This window comes from Apus apus, chromosome 3, assembly GCF_020740795.1.
Source record: "Apus apus isolate bApuApu2 chromosome 3, bApuApu2.pri.cur, whole genome shotgun sequence".
Lineage (NCBI taxonomy): Eukaryota > Metazoa > Chordata > Aves > Apodiformes > Apodidae > Apus > Apus apus.
In genome coordinates, this window is record NC_067284.1 from 2,400,378 (window position 1) to 2,415,108 (window position 14,731).

At 47.4% G+C, this 14,731-nt stretch overlaps 1 protein-coding gene across 2 annotated transcripts; it reads left to right on the forward strand.

Annotated features, from left to right (window-relative positions):
* The first annotated feature begins 3,041 nt into the window (after positions 1 to 3,041).
* CD164 (CD164 molecule) lies at positions 3,042 to 14,725 on the forward strand. 2 transcript variants are annotated; one of them, XM_051613191.1, is made up of 6 exons: positions 3,042 to 3,268; positions 5,491 to 5,577; positions 7,242 to 7,304; positions 9,267 to 9,386; positions 10,676 to 10,756; positions 11,693 to 14,725. In XM_051613191.1, the coding sequence occupies exons 1-6, from the start codon at positions 3,172 to 3,174 to the stop codon at positions 11,851 to 11,853; spliced, it is 609 nt and encodes a 202-aa protein (XP_051469151.1). In that variant the 5' UTR covers positions 3,042 to 3,171; the 3' UTR covers positions 11,854 to 14,725. The 2 variants fall into 2 exon arrangements, with proteins under 2 accessions (XP_051469151.1, XP_051469152.1); XM_051613192.1 differs by lacking the exon at positions 3,042 to 3,268 and adding an exon at positions 3,857 to 4,496.
* Positions 14,726 to 14,731: the final 6 nt, after the last annotated feature.

Genomic DNA, 14,731 nt, shown 5'->3' on the forward strand with positions numbered 1-14,731 from the left:
TTCAAGTGTTTAAAGATAAAGGTCAGAAAACCAGTTTTAGTTCTGCAAGTTACAGAGGACAATGCTGAACAACCAATTGATTGACTTTTGATTTGCTGTTGGCTTGGTCAGCCATGGCAGGTCTTCTCCAGGTTGAAGTTACACCACATGGAAAATATTACAAGGAGAAGAAGGGAGCACAACCAGGAAATGTTTGGCATCTCAGGCATCATGATCCTTCAGAGAAGCCACAATTACTGTCTTTGCATTGGTCACGACAGGATATTCTGCCAGGCAGAATGTGGTAAAACCTTTCATCCTCCATTAAGGTCACCAAAAAGAAAGAGGGTGTCTTGCAACCCTGGTTCCCCAGCACCTGCAGGTGGGATGTGCTTAAGGAGCTCAAGGTGATGAAACAGGAAAGAAAGCATCATCTCAACCTCAAGCCAGAATGATGTTTTGTGCCATGTTTTCTTTGGTAACCACATCTCTGATCAAGGCACTAGGAATGCTTTGCCTCCTCTGAGAGAGCCAGAGCAGAGAAATAGTGTGCAGAAGCATCCAGAAGGTTCACAAGCACCCAGAGGACTCACAATCCCAGAGGTAAGCCATAGGATCTCCAAGGAGCTGGGTAAGTCAGGGTTGGTCTGCAGGTGGAGAGGTGAAGACTTCCACTGCCAACTGCTGGGTCAGGAGAAGTTCCCTTCCCAGCAAGCAGGGAAGGCACAGGACTGGGTGTGTTCCTCCTGAACAGTGACAGAGGCAGTGAAAGGCACCAGAATCCAACAAGGGCCTCATTGTGCCACGAAAATAACCCCAAACCTCTGTGGATGGTGTGTTTTCCTTCTCAGAACACCCACTGGGGATTGACACTTCACGTGGTCGTCTCTTCTGCCCAGGTGAAAAGGACAATTTGGACACGGACACAGATGTGCACATATTGACCCAAACAGACGTTCTCTTCACTTTATCCACCAATATATCTATTTTATTTCACTCACTGCCACCCTGCCCAACTGCAGCACACTCCTCTGGAACCTCTTCCAAAGCCTTCTTATCACATCTTACCCAGCTGCTGCAACACCATCTGCAGTTCCTGGGCATTAATTACATTTAAAACATGCTTCCCTAAAATGGACATTTGCAGACCCTTCACTTTTGCCCATTTTTGCCAAGGACTTTACATAGATTTCCAGTAACACAGTGCTTGGAGTTCCTTACAGATTCAAACCAGAGGTTAATGCCCTCCTAACCACGAAGTATATATAACAGTGCGATGAAAAATGAAGACAGTGAAGAATGTGATACTTTAAATCCAAGAACAACAAGCCAGGCTGCCATAATCCTGCTGACTCTCTGCTACAACAAAGCCCCAAGTTGCTGACTTTAAGAAAAAACAGACAAACCGCATTTATCATTCCCTTGGATTCCCACCAGCCCCCAGGATTCCACAGCAGACATGTTTTCACTTGCTTGTGGAGAAGAGCTCTAGCTGCACTTCTTGCCCTGCTGGTAACCTTAGTTCTGTTGTGTTTGGTACTTAATTTTCTCCCAGTTTTTTTGCATATATAGACACACTGATTAGAAGCCTCGTCCTTTATCAGTCACATTGAACACGTCCTTATTTGTTGTCCTGTTCAAAAGGAGAGACTTTTAGCACATAGTCCTCATGAAATGCAGACTGCAGCAGCCACAGCACTTCCTGTGTCCAGTGCATCAACTGATAAAAATAACCCACAACAGAATCATAGAATCACAGAAGGGTTAAGGATGGAAGGGACCTTCAAGACCATCCAGTTCCAACCCCCTGCATGGGCAGGGACACCTCCCACCAGCTCCAAGCCCCATCCAACCTGCCCTTCAACACTGCCAGGGATGGGGCAGCCACAGCTTCCCTGGGCAACCTGGGCCAGGGTCTCACCACCCTCACACTCCAGAATTTCCTCCTCATGTCTCACCTCAATCTCCCCTCCTCCAGTTTTCACCCATTCCCCCTTGTCCTCTCCCTCCCTGCCCTTGTCCCAAGCCCCTCCCCAGCTTTCCTCTAGGCCTCACAAAGGAAAACCCAAGTTCAGTTGCCAGATATCTAGTGAAATCACAAGAGATTCTGTCAATCAAGCCCTGATCCCAGGAGGACACCCTTGGTCCTTGTCCCAGAAGACATAAAAACCTCTGCAGACCTGGCCAGGAGGGATGAGTGGAAGCCACAACAAACTCCCACATTCAACCCTTGCTGCAGCTCCACTTAGGCTACAATGTCTATTTATGCTGCTCCTCAATTTATTTTGCAGGCTGCTCACTCAAAGTTAGAACAGAAACAGCGTTTTCATAACGAAAGTGAAAATCACCTCTTCTTATTAAAGAGGCGGCAACTTCAATCATATTGTTGGGATGACTGAACTATTTTACTTTAACACTCCAGTAGATGGACATGCAGAATGACTGATAAACGAAGTGAGCGTGCGACTTCAGTCACTTCATCACTTTTCAGAACTAAATTCTGAAAAATTCACTGACATTTATATCCAAGACAACGTCCCACAGGGCTGCATCCAGGGGCTGGAATATCTCCAGAGAAGGGGCCTCCCCAGCCCCCTGGGCAGCCTGTCCCAGGGCTCTGTCACCCTCACAGCCAAGAAGTTTCTCCCCATCTTTCAGGGGCACTTCCCATGTTCCAGCCTGTGCCCGTTGCCCCTCGTCCTGTCCCTGGGCACTGCTGAGCAGGGTCTGGCTCCAGCCTCCCTGCACCCACCCTCAGACACTTGTGGGCATTGATAAGGTCTGTCCTCAGCCTTCTCCTCTCCAGGCTGAACAGCCCCAGCTCCCTCAGCCTTTCCTCACCAGGGAGATGCCCGGCGCGCGCTTCCCGCCACGGGGCTCTGGCCCCGCCCCCCCCCGCCGCCCCCAGCCAATCAGCGGCCGCCGTTCCGCGGAGGGGGGCGGGGCGGGGCTGTTGGGCAGCCGGTGACGCGCGGGGAGCGGGGCGGGGCGGTCACGTGGTGAGGGCGGGGCGGGCCGGTCCGTGTCTCTGCGGGGGGGGGGGGGCGGTGACGTGCGGGGCGGGGCGGGCGCGCGGGGCCTGCGGGAGCGGGGCGCGGAGCAGCGGGAAGCGCCGGCGCCGCCACCTTCCTCCTCCTCCTCATCGTCGTCGTCATCATCCTCCTCATCGCCGCCGCCCTCCCGCACGCCGCCATGGCCCGCACCGTCGCGCTGCCCCTCGCCGCGCTCTGCCTGGCCTGCCTCTGCGGGCTGCCCGCCGGGGACCCCGGGAGCGGCACCTCGGCCCGCGGTGAGAGCTTCGCGACACCCCCATCCCATCCCACCCTTCCTCCTCCTCCTCCTCCCTCGGCGGCTGCTGGCGGGGCAGCCCCGCACGGTGTTTGCGGGGGCACCGACCCCCTGCCCCACCGTGGGTGCCCGGGGGGCTGGGGGCGGGGGAGGCTCCGGGCAGCCCGCTCCCTCCCGCACCCCGCAGCCCCGCACCCCGCTCCCGGCGGCGGGAGTTCCTGCTGCCCGCGCCCCGTCCCGCGCTTCCCGCTCCCGCTGCGTGTGCCGGTTTCGTTTCTCGCCCTCGGGCGAAGCCCTTCCGGCTCGGCCCGGCCTGCCGGAGGGGTTACGTGGCCCGGGGCTCGGGGGAGGAGCGGGGCCGGGAGCGGCGCCGTCTGCCCGTGCGGAGCCCCCGGGACCCGCCGCTCCCCTCCCGCCGGGCCTCCTGGCCGCTCCCGCCGCCCCAGCTGCTGCCCGCAGGGTGAGCACCCTCCCCGGTGCCGCGGGACGGGCCAGCCCGGCTCCGGCAGGGGCTCGGTGCTTCCCGGTTCCCGCCTGAAGCAGAAGGGGAAGGTCCGAATTCACCCTGGCAGGGCAGCCCGACGGGTTTGTCTTGCGAGCAGACGGGAGCTTTTTGCCTGTGGTTGAAGAGACGGGCTCACGATGCCGGGGGAGGTTTTCTTCCCCCTCTGCCGGTGGGGAGAGCGAGGAGCTCCCTGCCAGCCCATCTGAAGACCCCGAGGAGAGCTTTTCCCGGCAGGAGCAGCACTGGGAGAACACCTGACGCTCTGCTGCCGATCCTGGGCTCAGCAGCTCGTTCTGGAGGAGCCTTTTGCTGCCATAAAAACGTCTCCTGGTTGCTTGCTCTCGCAGATCCCTCCCTGGTGCCAGCCTGGGAAAGCTGTGCTGAAACTAAGCTAAAAACCTGAGTGCACCTGGAAGGAGCTGGCTGCCTGGACTGTCCCCCTGGCTGCACCCACGGGCTGTGCCCCATTTCCCCTGTCAAGCCAGTGAATTTGCAGAAGGGAATGTTAGTTCATCAGAAGCGAGTGCCGGGATCCTCCTCCAGAGAGATACCCAGAGAAATACGTGGCTTTTTAACCTGAAATCTGCTACCCAGGAGCTGTCCTGTAGCTCTGGTGGTGGTTTTAAGTGCCCCGTTTCTAAGGGGAAAACAGGCCAAGGCTGTTGCATGCCTCGCAGATGCAAACCAACAAAGGGCTTTTCATACCTTCTTACGTCTCTTGAAGGTGAGGAAACGGTGCCAGCCTTTCTAGCCTGATCCTGCCACCCCAGAGGAAGGCCAGATGGGTTCAGGCTGAATCCAAGTTGCCAGAATATTGAACTCGGGGCATTGGTAGTTGTCTTGAAATGTAAATTTCAGTGCTGGCTGCCAAAATGCTGCGCGTGGCAGCCTTGCCTTCGCTAGGAAGCAGAGTGGAGGGAAGTGGAAGGTCACAGGAGGGTGCCTGGAGGAGGTGGATATGGTGTGAAATGTGCCGGAGGGTCTGTGGTATAAGGAGCCTGTGGGGTGTCTGTGGGTTTCCTGAGCGTGGTGGCTGGAGGAGTAAGTCTTAATTAAAACTAATGCAGTAAAGTTATAGCTATATATGGGAGATCTTATTTGTGGACGGGTTGTCACTGTGTTCTTCAGGCAATGGTATTTGACTGAGATTGACATAAAAAAGCTGGACTGTTTAGGTCGCTGGCTTCTGCTGAGGTGAAAACAGAAACAGATTGACTTTCTTTCTGCTTTCTGATCTCCTTTGTATGCATTTGCATATGAAGTCCTGTAGGTTCTTGTCTTTATTTCCCATACTTGAGTTGCTTTCTGCTGTAGGGTTGTTGATAGCTGGCTGTATTGCCTAAAGGAAGAATGCAGAGGAACAAAGCTCTTTCCATCTGAGGTCTCAATGAGCTGCAGAGTAAGTTTGGTGGACTCCAGTAACTTCACGGGAGCAGCGTGTCCTGTGTTGTCTGAGTTTGCTGTAGTTAGAGGCTGGATGAGGTTTAATTGTCCTGTGCGTGTGGGGTCTGGATTTAGAGGATCAGTGGTGTCTGGAGGGAAATGTGTTTGTGTCTTGCCAGATGCCTTCCTGAGTTGTAGCCTCAACTGTGGGTAGTTCAGTGGGAGATGTACACATGGGCAGGTGTGAGCCTAAGACTTGTTTCTGTGGGTGAAGTTGCTTTGGGCACTGGTAATTTTGTCGTAATCAATGCATTTTTCACTTCTTTTACCTTTAGGCACCTGTGAAAGCTTTTCTAACTGCAGTCTGTGCATTGTTGGTGACAAAGAGGTAACGGGCTGCAAGTGGGTCAGCTGTCCAGGAGGTAAGGAGGAGTATAGAGTGCAGAACCTTAACCCTAGCCAGGCCTACTTCATCTGCACTAATGTTGGTTGTACAAATACACTGTTCTGGTTGATAACCTCAGAGAGAATTAGCTCATACGTTGTATCTGTTGTTAAGCGTTTTAAGTTCTGATGTGGAGACAGCTGAACATCTTCAAAATAATCCCAGATTTTTAAGGCTTCTGATTTAAATCTGTGCTGTTGATTAGCTAATGTTTTCCAGATGGTTCAGAATGTTTTTAGAACAAACTAGTCACTTGTGTTTACTGTTGAGTCAGGAGTGGTTTCTGACATGCAGGCACATCCCCTTTGCATCCCTCTGAAGGGAATAGGATCACAGAAAGTCTTGGGTTGGAAGGGACCTCTAAAGATCATCTCATCCAACACCCCTACAATAAGCAGGGACATCTCACACTAGACCAGGTTGCTCAGAGCCCCAGCAAGCCTGACCTGGAATGTCTCCAGGGACGGGGCCTCTACCCCCTCTCTGGGCAGCCTGTTCCAGTGATCCACCACCCTCTTCCCCCAACCTGTATTCACATCTCTGGTTGCCCAGGTGCAGGACTCTGCACTTGGCCTTGTTGAACCTCAGGAGGTTCACCTGGGCCCACTTCTCCAGCTTGTCCAGGTCCCTCTGGATGGCATCCCATCCCTCTGGCATATCAATCACACCACCCAGCTTGGTGTCATCAGCAGACTTGCTGAGGGTGCTGTAAACATGAGCTGGTCTCACTCAGAGCCTCGTTTTTCCCATTGTAGGAGAGTTGCATGTAACTACATTTAAGGGACCATTTAGGTGCTCAGCCCTGGAGGAGGTGAAGTTACTGTTGACAAAGTTGTACAAAGCCTACATAGGTGCTCCTCAGGTGGATTATTTGTACTGCTTATGTGAGGTGGAAACAGAGTAAGAGGAGAAAATGGCTTGAGTGTAATAATGATTTTATACCACTGGATTATAGATGATGAAGGCTAAGATGCTTTTGAACCAACAAACAGGATTTTGGATGTAACTTGTCCAGTAGAAGTGTCCTTCAAGAAGCTCTCTCTGAATTCTGCAGGTGTTGTCTGACCAGCAGGCAAATACTGCAGACACCCAAGAGAGCTGTGTAACTTTGAGGGAGAGGTTAAAACCTGAGCCAAGGGAGAAGGGTGTGCAGGCACAGAATAAGAAACTGATTTCTTCAGCAATTTCAAGGTCGAGGACCTAGTTGAAAAGCTAGAATTAAGTTTTGCTTACGTGTAGCTTTTTTGAAAACAGTAAGATGATTTTTTAAAATTATGCTGCCGTTGAGATGCCAGATGGTTAACATGAAAAATGCCACAGGTAGTAGAAACACTGTCTGATTTTATAGGCTATGAAGAAAAAATACCAAGCTTTGTTACTGCAAAATGGTGCATAACCATGGGTTGTTATTAAATGCTGATTTGAGTGGTGGAATAACTGTAGTGAAAGAAAATACAAGAACTTTTGTAATTTCTCATTATTAATATGACACTCAAGTCCTGCTTATTTAAGTGGCTTTGATGTTATCCTGGCTGGAAGTTGGTGCTGAATTAGTACTATGAACACTTTATTGGTATTTAGGAGCAACGTCTTGAACACGTTAAGGTTCTGCTACTGTAAATAATCTTGTCTCTTTTTTAGCAGAAGCAAAATGTGTGAATGAGACAGAAAAGGGCAACTGCACAGTTGAAGAGGAGTGTTCTCGTAAGTATTTAGATACTCAACTTTGACATGGTTTAATGTGAAGCAGTTGCACTGAACTCCATCTGCTGATCTTTCTTAATTGCCTTCTACAATTTACATAAGCATGTGCAAGTGTGTAAACAAGCCCTTTGCTTCCAGCTTAAGCCTATAATATGGGGGAATAAAATGCACACATTCAGTGTGCATTGGGGTAGTGTTGCTGTTCCAAGAAGCCTGACATGTCTGTGGCTGCTGCCTTGGTTGCTTAGGGTAAAATGGTGATGGTTTTCTGTTAGATAAAGCACATCCCAAGGAGCTTGTCAGCATCCTCAAGACAATAAGCTTCATATTCAACACAAAAAAGTTTCACCTACAGAGTCCACAGCTTCATCCGAGAAGCAGTAAATAGCAACAACTTAAGAACCTTCCAGTTTTAATTAACTAGCACAGCTCTTTGTGCAGTGCTGATGTGCAAGGTCTGGGTTACAGAACTGTGTAAGGTAAATCCTTCATGTTAGGAACCTGCTCAGTTGCAGATCTGCTCCAGTCTTTTCATTAACTGGTGCTTGCTGTGGGAGCAGATTTGCAGGATACGAATCATTTAGGTTAAATCTTGGATTTCACTTCTGTGAAAGCCCCCCAATTGTAGATTTTCTGAAGGCTGATGAGAAATGGACTTGAAATAGGATTCTCTGGTTTTAAGATCTAGACCAGCAAATGAAAATTCTTACTGCTCTTGCCTGGATGAGTTGAGCAGTGCTGCTAAAGAGCCTGGCTCACAGCAGCAAGGATGCAGCTTCCATGCTGCTGAGGGCTGTCATGTGGTGAGGATCAGTGTTGCTTCTGAAATTTTAACAATTGCTCCTCAATCAGGAGTGTTAAAAGTACCATTTTTCAGTGCCTTCCAAAGAGAGCATGTTACAGTGCCTTGTTCTACATCTGAGGGTAGGATTTCTACAGACTGTTCCTGTTAAACCTGTAGTGATGCTGTCAAGTGATTGTGTTTCTGCACACTGACTTAGTTGTCACCTCCAGAAGAGGATTCTTGCTGGTGGGAGAGGAACCCATGTACCTCATCAGCTCTTAGTGTCATGGCTTGGCACTACATTCAGGGGTCAGTGGGAAAAACATGAAGGTGGACCTAGACTGACTTGATGCAAGTGGGACCTGAGAGGGTGTAGATTGTGCTACATCCAACCTATCCCTGTAGAAACAGTTGGTTCTGGTTTCCCAACCTGCTGAGTTGTTTCAAGATGTAAATGAAGACATTTGAATGACCCTGAGCACTAAAGGCTTCTGGACATAATGTATTTCAGCAGGAAGCTTGCTGTGTATCTGTGAACAACACTGAACAACTGCCTGGATCAACCTGTGTGATTAACTGAGGTCCTAAGTCAGTTGCAGGCAGATCTGGAGGTTTTTTTCCAGCACAAGCTGAAGCTGAGAGCACCTACAGCCAGCAGCAGCTCTCAGCACAGAAAGCTTTAGCTGAACTTGCAGATTCTGGAGGATGTTTTGTTTTCCCCCATACTGCTTCAGTTGTCCAACAACTCTCATTTCCAGTTGAACTTGGTAGGTCAGGTGCAGTTTTAGTTGCAGTGAGGCTGGGAAGCAGCACTGCACACACAGCACTGCACACTGTGCTGCACACAGTAGGAAACGAGATACAAAGCATGCACAGTTTATGCTTGTACAATAGGGCTCTTGTCCCTTCTGTTTCCTCTGAGGAATCTCAAGTTGCCAGGTGAACACTGCCTTGGTCAGGCTGCCTGTGGCAAGGATTTCATGTGCAGCTTTAGCTGTTAGTGTGGTGGGTTGAACACTCAACTGCTTTTGTCATTTCAAACCAAAGCTACAGCACAACTTGTTGCTATATGAATTCCCTAAAACCCAGCCTGCTGCTGTTCAGTTTGGGTTTAGTTTTTCATTTTAGTTGAATACTGTCATAAGTCTGTAACTTTTATTCTTTTATACCTCCTACAGCTGTTTCACCCAATACTACCGTGTCACCTTCCAATACTACATCACCCTCCAATTCTACAACATCACCCTCCAGTACTACCACAGCATCTCCCAATGCTACCACAGCTCATACTCCTGCAGGTAACACAGAATGGCATTAAGTTGGGAACTGGTGAAGAAAATAAAGGACAAGGGCTCCTTTCCACAGCTCACTGTAGTAGCATGACCACTAACCATCTGATGTATGGAATACATAAATGGTCTCAAGGTTTGGAAGAAGTGGATTTTAAGAGATTTTCTTTCTCTTAAGAGAGAAAATGCTTCTTTCCAATATGATTAAGAACTGGCTCAGTGGTAATTGAATTATATTGGTTATTTCCACTAATCGTGAATTCTTATGAGTTAGATTTTTGGTTGTTGCCTAGTTCAAAGATTTCTGTTCTTGCACGTGCTGCCATCTTAGCAGTGAAGTTATTGGGGAAAAAAAAACAACAGCTAATGTTTGAAAGCATCTGCTGCTTAAGGGAGCTTGGAGGTAACGAGCTGATACTTGACTAGGCTCAGAACGGCCTGATGTAGAGTAGGGTGACTGATGTGCAGCTTTGAGTAAACCTACAAATGTTGGCACTTCTCCCAGGGGCACAGTGGAATACTAATTAATTTTCAGTAATACTAAACTTGGGGGTGGGGGGAGGCTGGTCAGAGACCAGAGGATAGAAGAGCTTACAGGAGACAGTCTAGCTACAGGTGAGTGTTTGCTTATTCCAGTGATGTTGTTCAGTTTGTGTTTTGCAGACAGGGGGAGAAAGAGTTTTGCTGCCCTGTTAGTCTTTATCTCCTGTCTAGAGATACTACTTTAAATGCTTCCTTGGTATAATAAATACTAACTGATGATAAGGGCTGTTTGATGGGAAGTCCTTTGCCTTAAGGCAGATTCTCAGTTGTCTTGAAGCAGCTGTCTTGAATCTTGTTCAAATACCAGCATTTATATTAGTACTTGAAAGGAAAGTGGTTTTGTCTGAAGGAAGAGTCACTGTCTGATTTGTGGAGAACCTTGAAATATTTGGATAACAATGGAATGTAAGCTTAAAAAAAAAAGATATCCTTACTTCAGAAACTTGGCTTAATGTGTACGTTTGGGGGGAGAACAGTCTGAGGTCAAAGAGAGGTTGCCCAGAGAGCTTGTGGAGTCTCCTTCTCTGGACAAAACCCTCCTGGATGTGATCCTGTGCAACCTGCTTTAGGTAAACATGCTCTAGCAGGGGGGAGGACTGGTTGATCTCCAGAGGTCCCTTCCAACCCTTCTGTGATTCTCTGAAAGTTCATCCTCGTTTAAGCAAAATAAGACAAATCATTTACATGAGAACTTCAGTGCTTGCAAACTTCATTCTGAAGCTTAAGGTGTGTGCATTGTGTCTTCTCCCAAACAGCCAATGTCACCAATGCAACCACACATACTCCTCTACCTACAACTGCCATTACTTCAGCTGCCAGAACCACCAGTGTCCCAGGTAACTGCTACTACTTGCATAATTAAAATACTTAGCAATTAGTGTCATTTAAAAAGCATTATTTTGAAAGGCTTGCCAGCTGGCAACAGTGGAGTAGTATTGGTGTATCTGCTGTTGTCACTTCTAACACATCTAATTTTGTTGAGGTGATGTATCTGTGTAGGAGGTGATGCCCTGAGAAACAGATCCAGTGGGTGAGATGAAAAGTCAGGAACATTTTGGTCCAATGAAATCAGCTGCCAGCTTTTACTGTGGCTGGAAGTCACTTGGTAACTCACCTGTCTTTGGGAGGTGGTATTTTGTTTTTTCCATAATAACGGGGTACCTATTTAAAAAGAAATAATTGGGCTACAGTGATGGGGAAAAAGCTGAAGTATTTTATTTCAGCATCAGTCCTGAACATGCTGTTTCATCAGTAGCTCTCATGAAGTAAAGCTCTTCAAAACCAGCAGGCAGCAGGTGGCTGTTACTTCCAGATTCATGTGTCATGGCTCCTGCAGTAAAGGAGATGGAAGATAATGGGTTTATTTGAATTTAACAAAACAAAAAAACCAACAAAAACACCCCCAGAACAAGTGGAGGGAGCAGCAGAGATTGGAAAATGTTTTGAATGTCAGGATATCAATAGTATATTCTGTGTAAAGGAGGAAAGCTTTGGCTTGTTGAAGTCCAAATAAAGTCCAGCTGGGACTTGCTCGGTGTTGAGGTCCAGAGCAGGTTGCCTATAAATAACTCTGGCCTTGTACAAACACTCTTCAATTAGAATTTCAGTATCACTGCTCTGGATGCTGCTGCTGACATGGCTTTTGATTATTTTTTGTCACTGGGGTTTGGATGTTTTGGGTAATCCTGAGTAAATAAGGAAGCCAGGACAAAAGATCTGTGGAACTGTGGCGAGCGTCTCACACTTACAGACTCTGATGTGGTGTTCAACAGGTACCAATGCTACTGTGACTCCTGCACCTCTGCCACGCAAATCTACATTTGATGCTGCAAGTTTCATAGGTGGAATTGTCCTTGTTCTGGGCCTGCAGGCTGTTGTTTTCTTCCTCTACAAATTCTGCAAGTCGAAAGACCGAAACTATCACACACTTTAGGACCTGCCCCTGGAATGGACTAGTAGCCCAACACCTGTAGTTCACTGAACCAAAATGTTTTCTGTTGCTCGTGGAAGACAGCAGTTCATAATATCCTCTAAATCCCCAAAAGAAGACTTTAAAAGAATATTTTTGCAACCTTAGACTTGGCAAGAAGTTATATGAATCTCTTCAACAGGATTACTTGCAATATGCTGCATGGGTTCTAATGGCTGTCTTTACTTTCTTTAGTGGCTGCTGCTGTGGGACTGCTTTGGTTTTTGATCTGCCAAACGTAGAAGTTCAGAGATTCTCACTCAGTGGCAACACTGTCTTGAGTAGACAATCTCATGATGACTTGTTGGGAAGGCTGATTTAATCAACATTTTACACAGTATCCCTTCAGTTTTACCCAGATGTGAATCACTGGTGAATAACTTCAGGGAGTGAAACACCATTGACACCAGCTTGTGGCTCTTAGTGTGCTGTGAGAAAGATCAACAACATTGTAGAAGTATATCATGTATTAACAGAATAACATCACCCATTATTTTTTTTTCACACAAGAAGAAAGTTTGCCTGATGAAATACTGCATCCCAGACAGGAATCCTGTTCCCTTTCCAATTAATATTGGAGAGGGGATGCAGGGAAAACCCTTCTAAAGAGGAAATGAAGAGTAGTGCCTTAAAAATCAGTAGGCTGCAAAAGCATCCCACCTATCTCAAAGATAAATAAAACAGGAGTACTGGCTTTGTATAGAATGGAATACATGGGACTTGAGCATTCCAGATTAAAAACTTTTTACACTAAATAACTGTCCCTTATTTACCTCTTCTGAGGGCAAGGGAGCAAAGTTCAGCTCTAAACCAAAAGCTTTGTTTACTTTTGTGTTCTGGCCTACGAAGACCAACCATAAAACTAGTGATAAAATTCATTTCACTCCCTGTATAAAAAGCCAACAGCTTATTATTGATACTTGAAGCAGTGGTGTTTGGGAAGTCCAGAGGCTTTTCTGATTCAAATGGTTCTTAAACTTGTTGCAGCTAATTTCAGGGGTTTATTTTTTCTTTCCCCCCTTCCTGTTTGCCTTCTTGCTGCAGGAGCAATCGAGGGTAGCTCAGAGGATCTGCTGACCTGATTCTAGTCAGGATTCCTGTAGTCCTGGGGCTGCCAGGGCTACACCTTTTCTCTTTCCCCTCCTCACTTCTTGGCGTCAAGCTTGTGTTACCCTGCAGTGAACTGGTTAAGGAAATCTGTTTGGCCAAATAGTGGTGGTTTCATTTGGTGTTCCCTTGGTTGGATCAGCCACCTGATCCCAGTGTCAAAGGTACGACCTCTCCAACTTGATTGACTTGAGCACCTGTGACAACAAGAGCACGGGAAAAATGGAAATAATAGTGAAAATCAAGTGGTGGGTGTAGCACATAACACATAACTTTTGATTAGAACCTTTGATCATCAATTTCAGGATCAATTTTTGAGTCTCACCGTTTTGGACTTGACTGGAATTTGGCACCAGTACAAAATTCTAGCAATGCAGATCAGAGTCATGGCAGTGGAACTTAAATATGGAGCAAATTGAGGGCACTTCAGTGGGAAACCTGAAAGTTCACAGAGTTGCTTTCGTGTGTTCTTCTAGTTTCGAGTGGCATTGTTTCTATTGTGCTGCATCATGGCTCCAAAATGCAGAAGTTACTCACCAGTACTGTATCTTTGACTTCATTAGCTTTTATTTTTCTAAACAAAACAAAGACAATCAGCTTAGGTTTATTAGAACAGCAGAGTGAGCAGCCAGTTTCCAGCAACAGTATGCGTGGGGGTTCGATGGTGTATCCTTGGCCTTATTGTGAAATCACCTGTCCTCTCTCTCAGAACTGCTTTATGACATTTGTTTGTTGAGAAAAAGATATCCATGAGCTCGTATCTGTGCTTTGAAGTCAGCAAAATGCCCTTCTAAATTGTGACAGTTCTTGGCAAAGCCAGCTCTATCCCTAGCCTATTATTTTGTTGGGCCTCAAAGGGCTATCATTTGGGAAATTGACACAAAGCTGCTACAGATCACTTCAAAGCATGGAAGACAGTGCCACAAAAAAAAAAGTTGTTGCTCAGTAAAACATTGCTAAAATGCTTTATCCATGAGCTGTGCTGGCCCTGCTTTAGGTTGCTGGTCGAGCGTGCTGGTAAAGCAAACTGAAAATAATGTTTCAAGTGCCTTAAAGTTGCTTAATCTTTTGCCTCAGATTTTGTTTGGAAGGCTAGAAGGAACGCCTTGCCTTAGTTAGTAAGTTTTCCTTGGAGCCAGCAGTTGCTGCTTTTGCAGACCTGAGGAAACCAGGGATCCCCGAGGTGGGATCTCAGCTGGAAACTCTGACTTGCAGTAGATCCGTGCTGTCCTATCCAGGGGGGGCTGCACCAGCACAGCTTGCTCAGCCCTGCCTGCCAAATGCACAGGGGCTGGGATTGTTCCCCTGGTGTTGTGGGGGTGAGGGCAGGTTGGTTCCACATCTGCACCCTGTGCTGTCCTGCCTCACCACAGCGAGCAGATCCTCCTGTGGGAAACAGCAGCACCAACTGGGCTGTGCCCAGGCCCAGCAAAAAGCTGAACTATCAACTCACATTTTTCTCTTGGCCTCGTGTTCTGGAGTGGAAGGTGTAGCTCATAGATCTGTAGCTGTGTTGTCCCCTAAACCAACTTTAGGCACTGAACTGTAGGGACTCTTCCAGTTTATCTGGCTCTTTCTTGAAGCCAACTTGTGCAAATACCAGGCTGATACGTTATGAATGTTCTCTGCAAGTGTTGCTGTTAAGGTTTGTATTTTGTCTTCAAGCAGAAGAAAATGAAACAGTTGTAATTGCAAAACCAAATTGATAAATAAAATCTGTTGAATGGAATTCTTC

What these genes read in the sequence shown, in the direction of transcription:
- CD164 (XM_051613191.1), top strand. Translation starts at nt 3,172, where the DNA reads ATGGCCCGCACCGTCGCGCTGCCCCTCGCCGCGCTCTGCCTGGCCTGC. An exon ending in GAGCGGCACCTCGGCCCGCG is followed by an intron (nt 3,269 to 5,490) that starts GTGAGAGCTTCG and finishes TTTTACCTTTAG; the next exon opens with GCACCTGTGAAAGCTTTTCT. An exon ending in CAGAACCACCAGTGTCCCAG is followed by an intron (nt 10,757 to 11,692) that starts GTAACTGCTACT and finishes GGTGTTCAACAG; the next exon opens with GTACCAATGCTACTGTGACT.